The following is a 19,692-nucleotide window of genomic DNA, read 5'->3' as shown; positions in this document are numbered from 1 at the left end:
TAATTTATCATAAATGTAGTCATATGATCCCTTAGAAACAAGACTGTGTCCTTGGTTACGGCCACGTCTGCTGGAGAGATTGCACAAAGAAACAAAAAGTTTCTGAATATTAAATGTCTGGGAGTTATTACATGTCGCACAGCCGCCCTGTGGTAATGATCGCTGAATCCAGGTGGTCAGGCAGAGCTCATTAGCGCATGTCTGGCCACCGCTGCCAGAGTGTGACGTGGTCGTATCCGGGGAAGCCATCTCGTTTCTAAGGGACTACATGACTACATTTATGAGAAATTATCTTCACACAGGAACATTTTTTTTAATAACATCCAATTGAAGAAATGTTTACGTATGGCAAATGAATTTAATTAAATGTGAATGCCCAGATGAGAATACCCCTTTAAGTAGGGTACCACCTGTATTTATAATAATCATGCTCATACACTTATAGGACACCTAGGGGTGTAGCTATGGGTTTCAGAGGCACCAATTACAAGTTATTAGAGCTATATGATAAGCATGCACTCCATTATATAGGGCTGCTGCGATGGTGATCCCTATAGTAGTGAGACGCTTATCCTGTTTATACTGCCTTTAATGCTTCCATGAATGAAATAACTTTTTGCTACCCGTTCAAACATCTATAATTGACGTCTCCCATATTATCGCACTGTATGGTGCGCACACTTTTTGTTATGTAAATTTTTCAACAATATCTTCCAGGTGTGAATGCACTCCTATTCTCCATTCTTTACATTTGTTTATTCCAAAATATTCCTGCAACAAGTGTCTCAGCAGGAATATTCATCCCATCCCATTCAGGTCTATGGAGCAGGAGGACACCTGGGGTGGGTTGGGGAGGCTGTATTAACCTGTGCACTGCCGTGTGTGATACAGTAGCTGGTGACACTGGGCAGCAGACGGAGGGAGTGGGAGGGATCAGTGAGTGCATCTACACCCTGGGAGCTGTAGTGTAACACACTCGCCTCTCCTGGATGAGTTGCCTGCACTTGTGGGTGACTTCATTTACAAGAGGGTGGATTGCAGATTTTATCCAGGACCTAAACGCTTTGTCTAAGAGAAGAATTACTTTTATAGTCTGTAATCCTGTAACAAGGGAGTGCGATCACCCCCCACCCCAAGCTCGCACACCCCCCTCTTGTCCCCAGAGCCTCATTCTTTCTTCTGCTCCTAAATGCGTCTCCGTTGGCTTAAACTCCTGAGCCTGATGGTGGGGCTGACGGTGTCTGCTGTCTTCTATGGGCACTACTACACTTCCTTGGTGGCTTCTACCAGGTAAGGAGCATCCCTGGAAATGGGAGGCGTGCATGATTCCATGGTACATGTTTTGTATGCATATAGTAGAGCTGAGTTTGTCATCTGTGCTAAATGAATCTGTAGTCTTAAAAGAAAAACGGATCTCATTTCGGAGAAAAAAATGGCAAACAGTGAGTTAATTTTGAGTTAACATCTGAGTTACATGTAGCGGGGCTGAGTTGTCGCTCATTGTACCATGATGTGTTATCTTGGGTCTGTAATAGTCTATAATCCTTCTTGATTGTCTTAGAAGTGATGTATGGTCCCCTAAGTATTAAATTGGGTCTATACATCTAGAGCTGGACCTCCACCGATCAGACATATATATTACTACTACTTATACAGTAGTTTCCCACTATGTGGCTCCAAAGTTTTTTTTAAGCGCAAAAAGCTCCTGTTTTGTGTATTTTATGACGGGCATTGGCACCCTAGTATTAGTAGTATCACCCTATGTATTACAAAATTTGCAAATCTGCAGTAGGTTGAGTTTGCACCACAAGTGATTTGTCTTTTATTTAAACCATGTTACCAAAATGTGTTATATCTCACTTATTTTACTAGTGCTTTACTAATACTAGTACTCTACATAGACGCTACTTTATTTTACTTTAAATTTGGATATAAGCCAAGGAAGATCATCATGATGCCAATATGGATAGGTTTTTTACATTGAGAATTTGTGGCCAACATATGCCACTCTCTGCTCACACAGTGCCACATATCAGAAACTTAGGTATGTGTTGGGGAATATGTCTACTGTCTCATACATCTCTGTTTTATTATCTACTTTCTTATCTACTGTATATTCTATATGTGGACCGTTGGTGATAAGGGAGCAATATATCTACAAAATATAGATACTTTGCATAAAGTACTGCGCCCGTACACATATAACATGGTTAATGAGTTGGGATGGTAGTTATACTGTCAGATCATTACATAATGACCACAAATAGTAAGTAGTTCACTCAATCTATGCGTTACCAAGAGTCGGTGACAGATCGGATGTAAGTAAAAACTTTCCTGTGCCTGAAAATCCTTTAACAAGTCAAAACAACCCATAATGTCAGAGTAAAAGTGCGTCCACAAAGGACAAGATAGACAGGTTTGACGGAAAACTGCAGTGGTTTCCTTGCTGGAATCAAGCAGATTTTCTACTGACTTGAACCAATATGGGAGAAAACCCACAGTAGACATTGACCTGCTTGAAATCTCAAAACATAGTGATGCAAAAGTAGATGAGATCTGGATTTGTTGAAGTAGCCTTGGATTCTCTGGTTTGCTCAGGCTCTAACACAGTCATGGACCTCAAAAGTTCATCAGAAGATAACCCAATTTGTAGTCTATTAGAGTTTATATCCTAGGGATGATGGAGAATGGGTTTCCAGAATAACATTAACTGGTGGGCCCAGGGATGAGTCTACAAGTCCACAAGGTGAAGAGCACCAGATATTTATCCTTGTGCTTACATCATTTCCTCATGATCGTCCAGTTTTCTCATTAACATATTTTGCCTGATAATGGTCATGTTCCTATGATCAGAAACAGCCATATAGTTGCTGCTCATATTTTAGATTTCTTTGTATGACGACTTCTATGGGAGATGCACCGTTAGATTGTGCCAGGAGTGTTGTGTGTAATCTAAGACCTGAAGTGCTCAGTACAACTTTGTCCTTAGGCTTCTATCTGTGAGGAAAGCTTCAAATACATCCGGGCTCTGTAACGTGACATACATATTTACCTGCAGATTGTTAAAAAAGGAGTTTTAATTGTGTACAACTTTTTCAATACCTGTTCCACCACCGCGTATGGTAAGCATGAAGACCACCTTCAACAAAGCCATTATAAGTCAAATTGTTCACTGTATCTTGATATCCTTGATTCTCCAAAAGCTTCAACTTGTGCTTCATCAGTCTATTAGGATATAGTTAGTTGCATTCATGAATCTTTTATGAGATTTTTAAGTGATCAATAGTAAGTGATCAATATTAGTAAGAAGGACATGGATTTAAAGAACATCCATATTGGTAAAGGCAAATTCTGACTTTCCAGTTCCTGCCAAATATTTGAGATGCGTAAGGTCTCCAAATATTCTTCAGATGCCTTGATCTTTAGCTTCTCATAAACATAAGATAAACGTCATGAATGGCCAACGATGATGATCTCCCAACTTGCATGTGTATTGGGAGCAAGGCCGGCATTAGGGGGCGGCAAACTGGGAGTTCGCTCAGGGCCCCCTGTCCATAACATTCTCCTACAGCCCCATATTACACATTTTCTTACCTACTACTGTGTGTAACTACAAAGTGTTATTATTGTGCAGGGCTAAAGGGAGGAATCTTACTGACTGTGACTATTCATAAAATAGCTTTATTTTGGGGAACCACTTTCGTTTTGCCCAGAGCCCCACTTTGTCTAAAACCGGCCCTGATTGGAAGACCAGAAGACATAGCTACCACCAGAACCTGGTTTCTCATGTGTATGGACAGCCTATGATTTCATGGGAGATTTACCCCAACCAGAGAAGATCCTTTCATCAGAATTATTGTGGTTTGTAGGGAAACATTAGGGTCTTGATTTGGGACAGAATTGTTACTTGTAAATGTGCCAAGATTTTGGTAAGATGCCTATGGCCATGTTACAAATAAGTCATAATAGAGCACCCTTAGACATTTTTGGGGATCTATTATGCCTCCAGTAATAAAAAGGCATACAAAGATATATCTGGGTGACAATAAGGTATGGATGCATTTCTACAGTGCACTCCAGGCAGTGACTTACAGGACATTATCTTGATGGACTGTATACCTCCAAGGGATTACAGGTGGCATGTCCCCTCTTGTATACAGCTTGTCCGTGTGTATCAGCTTTAGTTGTGGTAATGTGCTTATGTATACTTTTAGTGGTTGGTTTCTAGTAAACAGTATCCCCTTTACATTCCATTGTCATGCTCAGGTTACAATGAATGGAGAGTGGAAGGTCCTTGAATGCCAGGTTTACATGTTATAACTTGTGAAATGAGCCGGTGTTATCCTAAAAGAAACAAATAGACATGGAAATATGAGATTTGTTACATTACAAGACAAAACAATCAAAACTATTACATCTTAATATTGTTATTAAGGTACACTAGCGCTAATTTAAATAGCTGTAAAGGACCCTCCAGTAGAGACAATGCAACTACAGGTACCCTCAATATACTTAGAATATTTCAATGATGTTTAACAATCCAAACCCTGGTGGGATAACAATCATGTATCTAAACCATATATCAAAACATATGGCTATCGCTGCATGTTCTTGGGCTCAATCATCAGCTCCCATTATAGAAATCCATTAGTGTATAAGAATGGGGATCTATCAGAAAATACAAAGTATAGGGGTACCTGTATGTTACTTTAATGTTCTCTATGTCTGGTAAAGAGAAGAGTTCAAAAGGTCCCATAGTGGTCCTCCAGTGGCCCAGCATTGTTTGAATTCAAAGGTTCAGCTGCTAGATCCAATGGTGGTGTTTAAGGTATAAACCAATACAATTGATTGACAAAGAAGATAGTACTGGTCTTCAAAACGCGTTGGAAGTTTGTCCTCCAAGACCCGTCTCAGTCTGGTGAGGTCACCACGTGGAACTCTTTACAGAATGTGTACGGAGCAATAGCCACCGGCCAGAGCTATGCTCCTAGTGCGAGACTGTATTGGATTATACCTCGAACACCACCATAGGATCTAGCAGCTGGACTTTTGATTTGAAAAACAGCTGGGCCACTGGAGGATCTCTATGGGACCTTTGGAACTCTTCTCTTTAGAGATCTTGGTGGCTCTTTTTTGAGTTGGGTTCAGGTCACCAAATCACACTAGCTACAATCACCATTTTTCTTACACTCTAACCTCCTAGTAGTGCTGGTGCTTTTGTTTTATAAGAAAATCCTTGTAGTTTACATTAGTTGTGAGTCTTTGTTTTAGTCTTTATACACAAGCAGCGATGGGAGGCATGAACAACAACTAGCATACACAGTGACGTAAGGTTTGTCCTCCTTGGCATCACCAATGTACAGGCTCCAGAGATGTTGACTAGTCATGTCGGTCAAGTAATTTCAAGGGGACCTGCTGCGTTCCTCTTCCTCTTAATCACATAGAATATGTTCTCAGATGTTTCAGTAGTCTCAGCCAGTTGTTGGGGGACAACAGACAGTAAAGTGCAGTGAGGCCCTATGCAGCTCTGAGATGTTAGGAGATCCTCAGAGATGAATAACCTTTTATTATATTAATGGAAGAATGTGGAGTCCTCTTAAGTACATGGATGTCCATGCACTGGCATAACTTGACGCTACTGGGTCCCAATGCAAAATTCATACAAGGCCCATAACTATAACTTACAATGTCAGACTATGGTTTCTTTGGGCCCAGCAGATAAAATTATAATGAAGGCCAACAATTCATTTATCCCTGGGAAATAGACCCCTCTAGCTTCTAAATTAGTTTGTCTTCTGCTGCATTTCTAAGGTCCAGTGTTAGGTTACACTCTGGTGGGCCAGTCTAAAATTGATAACCAATCATTTATAGAACTTGTCTCTCCATATGTGAAAAAGACACCTTAAGGACCTCCTACAATGGTTCCTTTGCCTTTCTATGCCACAAGTTAAACTTTTGTTTCTATGGAATTTGAAAAACCTCTTCAATAAAGTGACAGATGAAAACAGGATTACAATGTTGTATTATTAAACCCTAAATGACAGCAGCACAACGCCTTCTTATATCCACTAATATAATAATGTCAATAGGAACAAATTATAACGTGGTGAGTGTCGGGAATTTCTTAAGTGTTATACCTCATTTCCCCTCTAGTAGTCACTGTGAGCTGCTCTCTATTCTTAGGGTCTGTTTTGTTTATGAGACAACCCTTAAATACTTTACCTCATACTTTTTCCTCATGTTTTTGTAATGTGTGTAAGTGAGGGGGGCTGGAAATTAGGAAAATGTATCAATATCCATGTATGAAACACTCTTCAAATGTAAAGTGAAGCCTCCTGTATTTTACCTCATCAGCCAGACATTCCTGACCATAAAATATCCGCAGATGGAGGGTCATGTGATCTCTATCTATACATGAGCAATTGCCCTGCCACAACCTTACTTTTATATTCGTAAACACTATCTTAAGGTCCAGGAAGGGTGATTATTTATGGGCAGATAGAGATCACATGACTCTCAATCTGAGGCCATTTTATGGTCAGAAATGTATGACTGATGAGGTAAAAGACTGGAGGCTTCACTTTACAAATCAAGAAAGTAGTGCAGAACTATTAATGGACTATAAGTGGCTCTACAGTTTGGTCAAGAGACGAGGATCCTCTATAAATGATCTGTGTTTATTCTTACATAGTACAGCACAGTGCATTTATCTCCTATACAATGTGTCCTGTTCCACTAATATGTCCCCTGACCTCATAGCATGATTTGTAGTCCTTAATTCCACCCATCCAACAATTATTATAAACCAGGATATCCGTTACCGAGTGAATTATCCAATTCTTGCTTTTCTTGTTTTCTAACACACTGTATGTCCCAAGGATTGATGCCTCTTTATCTGACACACAAGTTTCCATTCCTAATCACGACTACTCATCTCCTAGCACAGGATTCCTGACCTGTAGCCCAGATTCGCTGTCACCTATCACATATCTGGTTGTCTCAGATATTTCTTTCAGAATTTCTTCAGAATTTGCAACAGAATGATCACAAGGTCATCAATGCCGCTAAGACATAGATGAAGCTGTTAAAGGGGTTTTTCTGGCAAATCTTAGGGATCACTAATATTGTGATAATATTGGTGGGGGTCCTAAACTTAACATATTCACAGATCAATTGTTCTATGCATAGAATGGAACAAGAAGCTCCATTCACAAGGTTGTGGATGATTTGATTCCCTACAATTTAGCTGCAGTAATGTGGTCTGGCGACTACATGGAGATTGGCGCTGTTTTATTCTATGAACAGCTGATCTGTAGGACTCCTGGATGTTGAATCCTCCCTTCTATGATGGTTCTACTTCCTATGTTCTGTAGTTGTGTATGAAGCAGGTCTTGAGTTTTCGTCAATAAGGGGACACTGAGTATTTTCCCCACCCCCAAAGTTCAATAGAATGGAGTGACCCTGAGGGACCTCAGCTTATGGCAGATATTTGCATGTGCTGATGATATCTGATTGATGTGTGTGGAGCCATCTGTTCTCACGTCATTCCTAAATGCTCCATTCATTGCACTAGGTATCAATGCATCGCCACATCATCCCTGACATCTGACATCCTGCTACTAATTCAGCCATTTCAACAACTCCCAATTCCCAGCCCTGAAGCACTGATGATTACCTGGAGACCTGAGGTCATGTGTGCTTTACTCTGCCGTCATCAAGCAATGGCTAATATTGACCCATTAAGGACCTTCAACAATGGCAATGATGGTGATATCCCCAGCCAACATTTACTACAAAGCAGAGTGATCTATGTGTTACATAGGGGTGGGACGCTCCAGCACCTCTCTGCATTCCATGGTGTCACATAATGATGATAGCTTGGATGTATGCTCTGTAATTACTATAGGACAGTGAAGTTTACCAAGGGTTTGGCCTTGCTTTGCAAATACTGGATACAGAACATAGAAGGGGGTATAGTCACAAATGGACACTGAGATTGATGCTTTCTCATAATGAGACCACAATTGGGGGACTATATCAACTGGCCCTAAGCCAAATTTTGCTGTTGCCCTTATGGAAGTGGTAATGAACCCATGGCACGGGTGCCAGAGGTGGCACTCAGAGCACTCTCTGTGGGCACCCAGGCCATTACTGCAGCACAGAGCTCCCCAGACAGGAATAAAGGAGGTGTGGACAAAGCTGATTTAAAGAGGACCTGTCACCCTAAAAAAAACACTCTAGGAGCTGCTTACTAAAGTAAGCAACTTGTAGCACCACCCCAGTATTAGCATTGATAAGATAGCGAACACTGCACTGCCATACCTACCCTCAGAATGCCGGACCAAGCTGCAAACTGGCGCATGAAGCCTGGCAGTCACCGCTAGCATATGGTGTGGGAGGGGAAGTCCAGGGAAAAAGCAGAGGAGAGGGGAGTGCCCCGGACCGCCAACTCATGAATACGTTCTGACGTTTTGGCTATGCAGTGTTCGTTAGCTTTATCGGAAGGTTCTGATATAAAAGTTATATATAAATTATATATATGAGTTATACAAGAGTTATACCTACTACCCTGGCCTTTACCGACCCTTCTCCCCCCTCCCCACACACAAACACACATAGCACATAGTGCAGGTGACTGGCGGGACCACTAACCTATTTTAACAGCGACGTACCCCCTAGATAAAATTAAAAAATGGAACCACCTCCTGGGTAGCAGAAAGTAACTCACATATAAAATTCTGGGGGAAATATCTTTTAAAGAGGTGGATGAATTTTAGAAAAACTATCAGGGTCACAGGGACAATGAAATGAAATATGCCATTTAGCATGTTATACTTGGTGGCAGGTTTTTGTAATTACAAGTTATGTCCATCTACCTGACTAGTAGTTGTCCCTGAAGATTTGTTTCTGCTTTATTCAGTATTAAAAATCGCAGTTTCTATTTTGCAGACCAATGGACCAGGAGCAGGATCGGTTGTTCCAGAAAAACAGAATTTCCAAAGATTCTAAAGGAAAACCTGCCTGGGAACATGCTGGGTATGTCACTTTATTCCTCCCCGCCAGGTCTGTTGTATAGATTATCCACTCAGAAGTAAAAGGCTCCAATTATATGCTCAGATTAAATAAAGCAGGTTCTCTTTGATCAGATGGACTCATTTGCATATCAAAAAGCAAATAAAATGAAAAATAAATTGGGGCCCCTGTTTTAGTTCTATGGTATTGCGGTGATTTACCCTTTGAGATCTGAAGGGAAATGGCACTTTGAAATGTTTAAAGGTTTTCCTTTGCTTCTGAGCGTGTGAGAAAAGCCTATTACTAACAGTTTAAATGCATAGCATTCCCTACAGCTCAGATACATTTACTGCGCCATTCCTCCATAAACATAGATTCTCGGATTAACCTGAGCCCAGTCATATTACTGCTCTTATGAAATAGTAAAGCTATTTGTGATTTGAGATAGGAACACAATATACTCAATAGATAAAACATATTAAACTGACCACGGGAATGGAATGTTCCCATAAAAGACGCAATCCGAATATCTTACTATCCAAACCTAGATGAATGGCTGCACAGATTTAGGACTCACTGTTGTGGACTATAGGGGAAACGATCAGTTTAAGTCCACCAGTAGGACCCCCACATTGATCAGCAGAACGGGGGTCCACTTATTACTAACTGATGGAGCGACATGAGTCCTGCCACTCTATGCACTGTTTTTGCAAGTACGGCAGTCCCCTACTTAAGAACCCTACTTAAGAACACCCGACTTACAGACGACCCCTAGTTACAAACAGAACTCTGGATGTTGGTAACTTACTGTACTTTAGCCTTGGGCTACAATAAACAGCTGTAACAGTTATCAAAGGTGTTTGTAATTTAGTTTCATAGTAAATCCTGGTTCTTATGACAATCCAACATTTTTAAAATCCAATTGCTACAGAGACCAAAAATTTTTTGCTGGGGTTACAATTATAAATTATACAGTTCCGACTTACATACAAATTCAACTTAAGAACAAACCTACAGACCCTATCTTATACGTAACCTCCAGCACTCTCAGTTATCTTCCATGAAAATCAACTACTTATTTCCAGCACTCCCATAAAAATCTAATGGAGTTGCAGGACACAGGTTGACCCATGACTACAAAAATTATAGGATACAGGGCTACTTTTCTTGCTATCAGAAGGGGGTTTCAGCACTTGTACCCCCGCCAATCATATTGTCATCCCTTAGAGGATAACAATCAAACTTGGGATTGTATATAATGTAGAGATGAGTAAAATGATTTGGCAATAACATTTTTGGCAAATTAAAAAATTCTGGGATCATTCTTTCAGAAATATTTTGTAAAATGTGGACCTTCAGGCTGTGGAAGTGTTCCAGAACCCCTAATTGAATTGGAAGGTTTTCTAGTAGCACTTTTACTTTCATGGAGATGATACATTGTTATGCCTTTAGTTGGCTAATGTATAATGTTCTATAAACTGCAGGGTTACTATTACGTCTGGTGTTTATATACACACATAGTAATGTTGGCATACATGTCTGGGAGCTGATCTTATAATTACATACACAGATTACCAGTTACCGGCCCGATCACAATCTCACATGGCCTAGAAGATTAGTTTATACAACGGATAATAATAATTCACCTCTGGAACATATCTCCAAGCAATAACATGTCATAACAAGCGCACAGAAGGAAATGAGGAAAAGGTGGAACTCGGATTCACAATCCTCAGTACAGATGTAGCCCACCGTGTGATACATATCATTGCCTTATATATTTTTGTATATAGGAGTGCAGGTAAAGCTTCACCATGTCCAGTGTGTGTCTGATGTCCTCCAATCATTTCACTTTTCAGTGCAGAGATATTTTTAGAAAGCTTTGTGTGGTCGTGTCATAACTAGAAAGGATAGTCGAAAGGGGGTTGTTATTAGAACAAAGAAGACCACGTGTCCTCAGCTATGCAGAACAAAGGCTTCATCCTTGGATGTTGCCCAAAATATCTTCTGAACATAGACTCTCACTATCCTCAGCGTCATGGCATTGCCATACAGCTGTGTCTCAGTAGATATAGTAGTGTGTACTGTGTTCACTTTCGTGGTTTCCCATCTTTTCAGCTTATTGATATTGGTTACCTATCAATTGAATTGATAGGAGATCAGTGTTTTTTTGACAACAATGTTCTGTTCAATCCGGGTAAGTACAGGTAAGCTTCTGTTTCAAGCATCCAGAGAGCTTCACCATCGGCAAAAAAGTCCCGTATGTGACTGGGAGCTGCTGTAAATTGGGGACCACCTGTAAAGTGATTCACACCTAAGGAAGGGTAGATTATCATTCTAGGTAGCAAACTCTTTGTCCCCAAAACCTACATATATTACGGTAGATTATCTTTAGTTCTTACAAGTTACTGTTTGATAATTCAGAACAAATAGAGTAAAGGAGAGGAACCAACATACCGGGGCACATTTACTAAGGGTTCATCAGACGCATTTCTGTCTTGTTTCCCAAATGTTTCCGTTTTGTGCTGAATTGCCCCGGGTTTTTGGCGCACGCGATCGGATTGTGGCACATCGGTACCTCCTTTCATGCGACACAAATCGGGGGCGTGGCCGTCGGACAACCCCACTGATTCGGACAAACCGCGGAATTTAAAAATCAAATTGTGTCACAAGATCAGCACTCACATACACCGGGTAGAAGAAGGTGAACTCGGACGGACCTCAGTGGGGAAGCGACACGCACAGGAAATTGGACGCACGATCTTAGTTAATAGCGGCACCTCCGAATCCTCGTTGGACATTCCGGAACGGTGGCATCAACGGGACGAGTAAGTAAATGTGCCCCATTGTGTTCGGAAATTGGCCTAAGTTTAAAGGAAATCTACCACCAGGATCAGGAATTGTACACCAAGCACACTGACAATGACACTGTCACTGGTGTGTCTGCTCTTCTTTAATTTTTATGTGCCCTTGCATTTCTGAGAAAAAAAAACTTTAAAATTATGCAAATGAACCTGAGGGGCTCCAGGTTCCATTAACACCTGTGGAGCGCAGAGCCCCTCGGGATCATTTGTATAATTGTAAAAAACGGCAGGAGAAGCTTAAGGAAGAGCAGATCCAGGCAGAAGCTGCACACACCAGTATGTCAGTGTGTTTCATGTAAAGTCCTTCATCCTGGTGGCAGGTGTCCTTTAACATCTCCAGAGGAAATCAACCCATGATCACATCAAAGATGAACTTTTTTAATTTTTACCTTTGATGTGTGTGTCCAAAGGTCAGAAGATCACACTGGTCAGGAAATACTAAACTTGCATGTTAAACCTTATTTGCACCTTTAAGAATTCACTAAGGTGCAAAACAGGGGTTAAAGTATAATGCATGTGAATAGGTGAACAATGTGTTATAATGTCTCCTATCGCTGTGCAAACATTACATGGGAAAGTACACTACTATGATAAGTGTTACACACAACTACATGCACAAGTGTTAATGTATATTTACCAGGGTTTGCTTACTTAGTGGGAGGGAAAGGAAATTGTAGGTTACCAGGTTATATTGTGAGCGGGATAGATCTGACAAACATTCAAATTGTCTTCCCTTATAGAAAATGTATGCAAATTTAAGTCAATTGATTCATATTAAGGGAATTGTTGTCCTCTTCTGTAAGGAGTTAATCTTTAGCCTCCTCTCCCTATCAATATCATTCCAATGCACAGCTTACTGCAGGGTTCTGATTTCTAAAAATAAAATATAAATATTCAAAACTATATCTATGTTAATGCGCCATAGATGACTATAGTGTTGTGAATATATGGCCCTTCCCGTCCATCAAATTAGGCTGGCATACAGAATTCGACTGAGATGTGATATGGTGATACCCGCAGTGTTTACATGATAACATGCGTTGCCTGCTGCCATGCTGTCTTTAGCCACTCTGTGGATATCTCATGTCCCATTATGTCATGGTTTTGTACCTCCTATAACATGTACTTCAGTACTTTGTACCCCAGTGTTAGGCTACATACACACGTATGTTGTTTTTGGCCACATGCTAGCAGGTCTTATTCCCGCCGTGTTCGGGCAGTCTTTTCCTATTGCCATCGTTGAATAAGCGGACCTCACACGCGGATGAAATATGGGCCGTAAATAACAGACCATGGGTCTGATGTTTGCGGCCCGATACGGCACACGTGTGCAGGTAGCCTTACTGTATATTTACTCTTACATGCTGATATTGCTACTGCTTCTGACATGTGGAAGCAGCTACCAGGATATATTAGGCGTCATATGGCGTATGAGGTTTATCAATAAGAACTAAAAAAAAATACAATATTATGTTATAGTCATAATCACAACATAATATTTGCTCTATTTTATTCTATATACATGACCTACAGTAAAGCCATCTTAAACATCTGATATTCACTCTGGGATAAGTTATACATTGATATACAGTTGCTCCAGACTACTATGCAACATGTGTTTGCAATGGGAGTGATGTATGTAACTTTATAGGCATACAGCTGTATAGATCTAGGGCGTATGTTCAACAGTGCTCCTCTAATGTTCACTCCAAATCCATTCCAACACAATGGAGGGACTTTATTAGGATTAGTTAATTATACATCTATTTTGGGGTCACTTCTGAGTTTTGAAACCCCTCTAATACATAAGTCAGCATGACAGAGAAGGGAGTCTATTGCCCTCTGCCCTACGGTATCAGTGTCCTGAGGATACAGGTCAATATCCCTGAACTGGATTTTTTTTTAATAAAAAGAGAAAACTTGCATCTGACCACTGTGTGGGGTGTTATGGCCTCCACGGTGTTATTAGCAAATCTGTACCTCGGTACACCAGTCCTAATCTCCTCTATGCAGGAGCGAGATGTCTAATATATTAAAGGACATCTACCACCAGGATGAAGGATTGTAAACAGGGCCAAAAAGGTGTGTGCCCCATCTGGCAGGGTCTAATCTTTATTTAGCTTTTTATGTCCTTGATTTGAGATAAAAAGGCTTTAACAATTATGCAAATGAGCCTGAGGGGCTCTAATCTACATTTGGATAATTTTAAGAGATTTTTTTGGGAAAAACAAGGGCATAAGAAGCTAAATGAAGAGCAAATCCTGCCAGAGGGGACACACACCAGTATGTTATTGTGCTCGGTTTAAAATCCTTCATCCTGGTGGTAGATGTCCTTTAAAGAAATTATTAAGTATCTGGTGAATATTATCGTAAAAGTATCACATCCCAAGAGGTGTCATTGTCTTAAACTAAATCTACTACCAGGATGAAGGATTGTAAACCAAGTACACTAACATGCTGGTGTGGTATCTGTTTTTCTTTTAGTTTCTTATGCCCTCATTTTAAAGGCTTTAAAATTATCCAAATGAGCCTGAGGGGCTCTGAGCTCAAGTAACAACTATGGAGTCCAGAGCATCTAGATCTTATTTGAATAATATGAGCCTTTATAAAAAAAAAAATTAAAGCCTTTTTTCTGTAAAAACAAGGTCATAAGGAGTTAAAGAAGAATGGATCCTGCCAGAGGAGGTACACACCAGAATGTAAGTGTGCTTATTTTACAATCCTTCATCCTGGTGGTAGATTTCCTTTAACTTCTGTAAAATGGTAAAATGCCATGATTAATTCTTCACTGAAAATTTCAGCCCCCCAAGGGCACTTTTTAGGATTGTTTGTCTTGACAGTGTGATATCTGGACCTACGTTTACATAGTATAGTTACCTATAGCAAACGGTACTAATACAGAGATGACAAGTTCTCCTCACATGATCTCACCCGTCCTTCCCCATTACTATATCCCCTCAGATCGCTAAGCTTGAGGTCCCACCTGTTCCTCAGACACATAGTAGAACAGAATCCCACACAGATGGGTGTCATGGCATCCAACTCATTTCCTCTGGGATCCAAATGTCACTGATCTAAACCCTGCTGTTCCCTCTTAAGTTTCCCCCAGACACAAATCTCCCAATGTGCCTGCCAGCTCGCTGTCTCAGGCCAAGTTCTCCACCTTTTATCTCTTTATAGGACACAGATATAGTGACTTGTCATTTGCCTGACGCCAACAAAACATATGCGGCTAATAATGTCAGAAATTAAGAGAATGTCTGTGGGGAGATGATGATTATTAATAGCTCAGCTCATCATATGCTCAGAAATATTATTTATGCTTTTATAATCTGTACATTTTAAAGTTTCCAATAAAAGTAGATAAACAGCTTTAAGAAATCATAGTATTATGACTGTGAATCCTATATAACTGTCTAAAAGCTGTGTGTTTTCCATTGCGACCAATTACCACTCAGCTTTCATCTCTAATAGTGCTCTCGGAAAATGAAAGCTGTGCTGTGATTGGTTGTTATGAGAAATCAAACAACATATATGTCATATAGGACGCTGGATTTCCACCACAATTTTGTGACGAACCAAAGCCATAATATTATAAATTCTGTATGTCTGTAAATTTTTCACCACAGAAAACTGTCACTGAATCCCTCCAATATAAACATATACAGGCAGTCCCCGGGTTACATACAAGATAGGTTCTGTAGGTTTGTTCTTAAATTGAATTTGTATGTAAGTCGGAACTGTATATTTTATAATTGTAACCCCAACCAATTTTTTTTGGTCTCTGTGAAGATTTTAATATTGTTGGATTTTTATAAGAACCAGGATTAACAATGAAGCTTAATTGCTGACACCTGTGATAACTGTTATAGCTGATTATTGTAGTACAGTAAATTACCAACATCCAGCGGCCCGTTTGTAACTAGGGGTCGTCTGTAAGTCGGTTGTTCTTAAGTAGGGGACCGCCTGTACTTAACAAGAAAAACAAATGTAAGCATTAGATTGATTGGGGCTTAACCAATCAAACCATTAGCGATTTATGCCACAAAGTTTTAATGATTTTATGTAGATATCTTCACAAGTATTTTTGTACCGTTATGTCCTTTTACGTCTTTCATGTTTTTATGTTCATTTTTCTGTGCTGTGGTCCGAAAAATTATTTCCCACTCGTGGAATTATTAAAGTGTTTATCGTATTGTTTACTAAAAAAAAATTTAAAGGGGTTTTCTGATGGAAGTAACTTATTCACAGAAAGAAGATAAATGTCAGAACAATGGGGGTCCGACCAATGAGATCATCAACAAATTTGAGAAGGGGGTACCAAAGCATTGGTGCACATAAATGACCAATACTACATTCACTTTTATGTGGCTGTTTTTGGTAACTGCTCCGCAGAAGTGAATAGTGCAGTGGTTGCACATACACTATGTCACTTCACTCACGTGATGATTATCCATTATCACATCATTTGAACCCCCAGAGATCTGACATTTATCTCATGTCCTGTGGATAAGTGAAGAGATACTTCAACGGGACTACTCCTTGAAATAAATAATTTAACTACATTTGAGGTAAAAGTTCAATAAAAGTTTATGTATAAAGAAAAGTTACCCAAATCCACCATTTTTAGAAGGGTAGATCAACTGTTTGAGATGTATGGAAGCTCTGGAAACCTTAAGGGCCTATAAGATTTCTCTTTCCCATATGAGGACAAATGTACTATAAACTACAATGTCCACGTTCTGCCAATTGCGAAGCTGCAATTCATCAGTATTTTACATTTTTGCCTTTTTGTAGAAATCTACAGCCAGAAACTGGTCTGCAGTTCGTATTTAAAAGGTCAAATGAGAGCAAACCTAAGGCAGAAACAGATCGGAAAAGGTAAGAGCTAGAAAGACGCAATTTCTATGGCTTCGGAAAAAGCAGGAGATGAAAATATCTAATTTTACTGCTTCAATGCAGGAAAGACGAGAAGACAACTGTGGTTACGACTGTGAAGCCCAGGATCAAGGTAAACAGGCTGGTGGGGGATGTATAGTGAGGGGCTATAATTAGAATAATTGCGAGAAGTTTCTAATGGTGTCTAATAGTTAGGAAGAATAACCTAAACCAAGGAGGAGATGAGACCAGGCTATAACACACTGTAGGCATCATGCTAGAGGATAGACAGTTTTCCTTTTATTTGCCCCCCACTTTACACAACTTTTTTTGCACCAAAAGAAGTAACAGATTGCTGGGGCGGGGGGGGGGCAGTCTGGAAATCCCATAAAAAAGGGGCTCTGGTGTATATGTGTAACCAGAGACATTCACTTCTAGAGGGCTGCCTGACTGTGATCACATGAAGCCCCAAAGAAGTGGATGGAGTTCAGTTACTAATGGATACTAAAGCTTCATTAAAGGGAACCTGTCATCAGGGACCTAATTTTCACAGGTTGCAGAGGTTTATTACACCTGCAGTGCAAATATGCAAGTATATAATTCTTTTCTAAGCATTTGCATTACACTATAATTGTGTATTATAACTTAGCTTGCACCCTGACAAAATCATGGGGTAGTCACAACATGCACCTTGTCTGTGTTACTCACTCCTCATATCTTAGCCCCCACCTTTGTGCTCCTGTACAGCTCCTCCCTCCTGCTGCTTCTCAGAGGTCACAGCCTGGTCAGCCTGACATCAGTGGGGGAGGGACAAGCTCTACAGGAGCACAAAGATGGAGGCAGCCTGCAGCTCAGACAAGTCACATGTTGATTTTTGAAATACATCCAAACCAAAGCCCAGCCTCTGTGACTACCCCAGGATTTTGTCAGGGTGAAAGGTAAGTTATAACACACAATTATATTGTAATACAAATGCTTAGAAAAGGCAGAAAGGCATTTTTGCACTGCAGGTGTTATGGGCTTTTACAATCTGTCTTTAGTGAATATGAGGTCCCTGCTGACAGTTTCCCCTTACTACGCACTATGAAAAATAAATCTATGGCCGGTAGGGCTGCTTAAAAAAATAAACTCATACTGTACTTACCTATGTGTTCCCTCCTGGTGTCCCACAGCTTCCGTGCCCCTGTAAACTACCAGTACAAGTTTATTTTTTTAAGCAGCCACCCCAGGCCACATATTCTTTTTTTCATAGGGTCTCGGACAACCCCTTTAACATGGGGACTGTTGTACCCGTGGCATCTGTAGCTTACAAACTTACAAATGAATCATAAACATGAAAATGAACACCAAAACAATTTGATCCTATACTAACGACTTCTCTTGTTCCCTTCTAGGTGCACACCATCCCTGCCTGTCCAACATCTTTACGTTTCCTTGTGCAGAATGACTCTTATTTTAGAAATCTGTTCAGTTTTCATGTCCCAGTGCTTATGTGGGATAGTCATCTCACCGAGGGCACCAAGAAAAACCTTAGCCAGAGACCAGTGCCATACGGCTGGAAGGATCTCCCCCCAAAAGGTAAGAAGAGACCTGACGGGTAATTTTATCAAATGTTCAAATTTGAAATTTGAAATACAAAATTGAACTACAAATTTTAATAAATAAATTAATAACATTGAGTTAGTGATCCTACAGAAAATTAGATAATCTAGCCTCTGATAGTAGAGCAAACCCAGCCTTAGGTGAGTTTTAGGTGGACATATTCAGTCTTTTAAATACAGAACGTACGTCAGCCATATCTTCTGGACAAAACTCTGTCCAGCATCATAGTCCTCTGTAGTCCTCTATGACGCTGTAAGTCATTGCTTTTCCTCTGAACTATTCTCCTGCACTATTATAAAGTTGGATTATAACATTTTTGTAAAGTAAGAAGCACATACATTTTGGGGCATTGTAACTAGGTAATACTCGTGCAGTCAGTACAGGCTGCTTTAAATGGTGTTACTTTCATTGTCTAAACAATCTCTACTTGTCCTGAATACTTTGCCTGCTATTTCCTACACACTTCTATCCAGCCATGGCAGTCACTATGCGCTCACGCCTTACGCCAACATGTCTAAAGACTTCTGTAATGCAAGCAACTGTGACATTTCATTTAGTGTCTGTATCAAATCTCTCAAACAATGAGAGTCGTTCTTCATAAAAGGGCCACCCCCATAGCCGCACACAGAGTAATTATGTCCGATCTGAGATAGGGTCACCAAAAAACTGAGGGTGTGAGCATTAACCTTTTCAGTAAACGGTCATAAATCTATAATATTGTAAACTATAGGACTAGATCATTCTGAGCACTCCACAATCATAATTCACCATTTACTGTATTTGTATAGAATTAATAAGTAAAAATTCAAGAGAAGCAGATTACATACTACGCTGTTTTTTAAAGAAATTCCTACTCCGCTCCAGCCAAAATATACATCCTCTATATATGAAGGACTGCCAGCTTAGTAAATACTTAATAGGATAGTGAGGTAAGCTGAACAAAGGAATCCCATAACAGGAATGTACAGAAAAGTACCTTATGTCACACTAATAAAGACTAAGTGGAGACTATGAAACGGAAATAGAAAGCATTAGTATATCCAGGCATAGAGAGACGGAGAAGCCAGAAGGTCAATCATAATCGCAGGTGAACCCAAACTGACCAACTCACTGAAGCCAACCTACACAAGATGTCTTTCTCTCACTTAGGATTGATGAGACAGCTCTCCATCAGTTGTTTAGACATCTCTGGCTCCTTAGATGTCCATTACCATGTTACATAATGCATTATAAGGAGTGCTTAATCCGAAAGAGGGCAATAAGCATCACAATCTCTTGATATGGCTACCTTTATGGTCAATGGTTATCCTATAAAATATGGCCACCTCCATACACA

At 40.1% G+C, this 19,692-nt stretch overlaps 1 protein-coding gene across 1 annotated transcript in view; it reads left to right on the top strand.

The window, feature by feature from the left end:
• Positions 1-949: 949 nt before the first annotated feature.
• ST6GALNAC2 (ST6 N-acetylgalactosaminide alpha-2,6-sialyltransferase 2) overlaps positions 950-19,692 on the top strand; it is a 29,036-nt gene continuing 10,293 nt past the window's right edge. Inside the window, exons 1-5 of the mRNA XM_072111962.1 lie at positions 950-1,290; positions 8,950-9,036; positions 16,674-16,757; positions 16,839-16,887; positions 18,149-18,332. Coding sequence (XP_071968063.1) covers positions 1,190-1,290; positions 8,950-9,036; positions 16,674-16,757; positions 16,839-16,887; positions 18,149-18,332 — 505 coding nt within the window. The 5' untranslated portion in view covers positions 950-1,189. The remainder of the gene's footprint in view (positions 1,291-8,949; positions 9,037-16,673; positions 16,758-16,838; positions 16,888-18,148; positions 18,333-19,692) is intronic.

This window comes from Engystomops pustulosus, chromosome 6, assembly GCF_040894005.1.
Source record: "Engystomops pustulosus chromosome 6, aEngPut4.maternal, whole genome shotgun sequence".
Lineage (NCBI taxonomy): Eukaryota > Metazoa > Chordata > Amphibia > Anura > Leptodactylidae > Engystomops > Engystomops pustulosus.
Note: the sequence above shows the minus strand (reverse complement) of the source record. Positions and strands in the feature narration are given on the sequence as shown.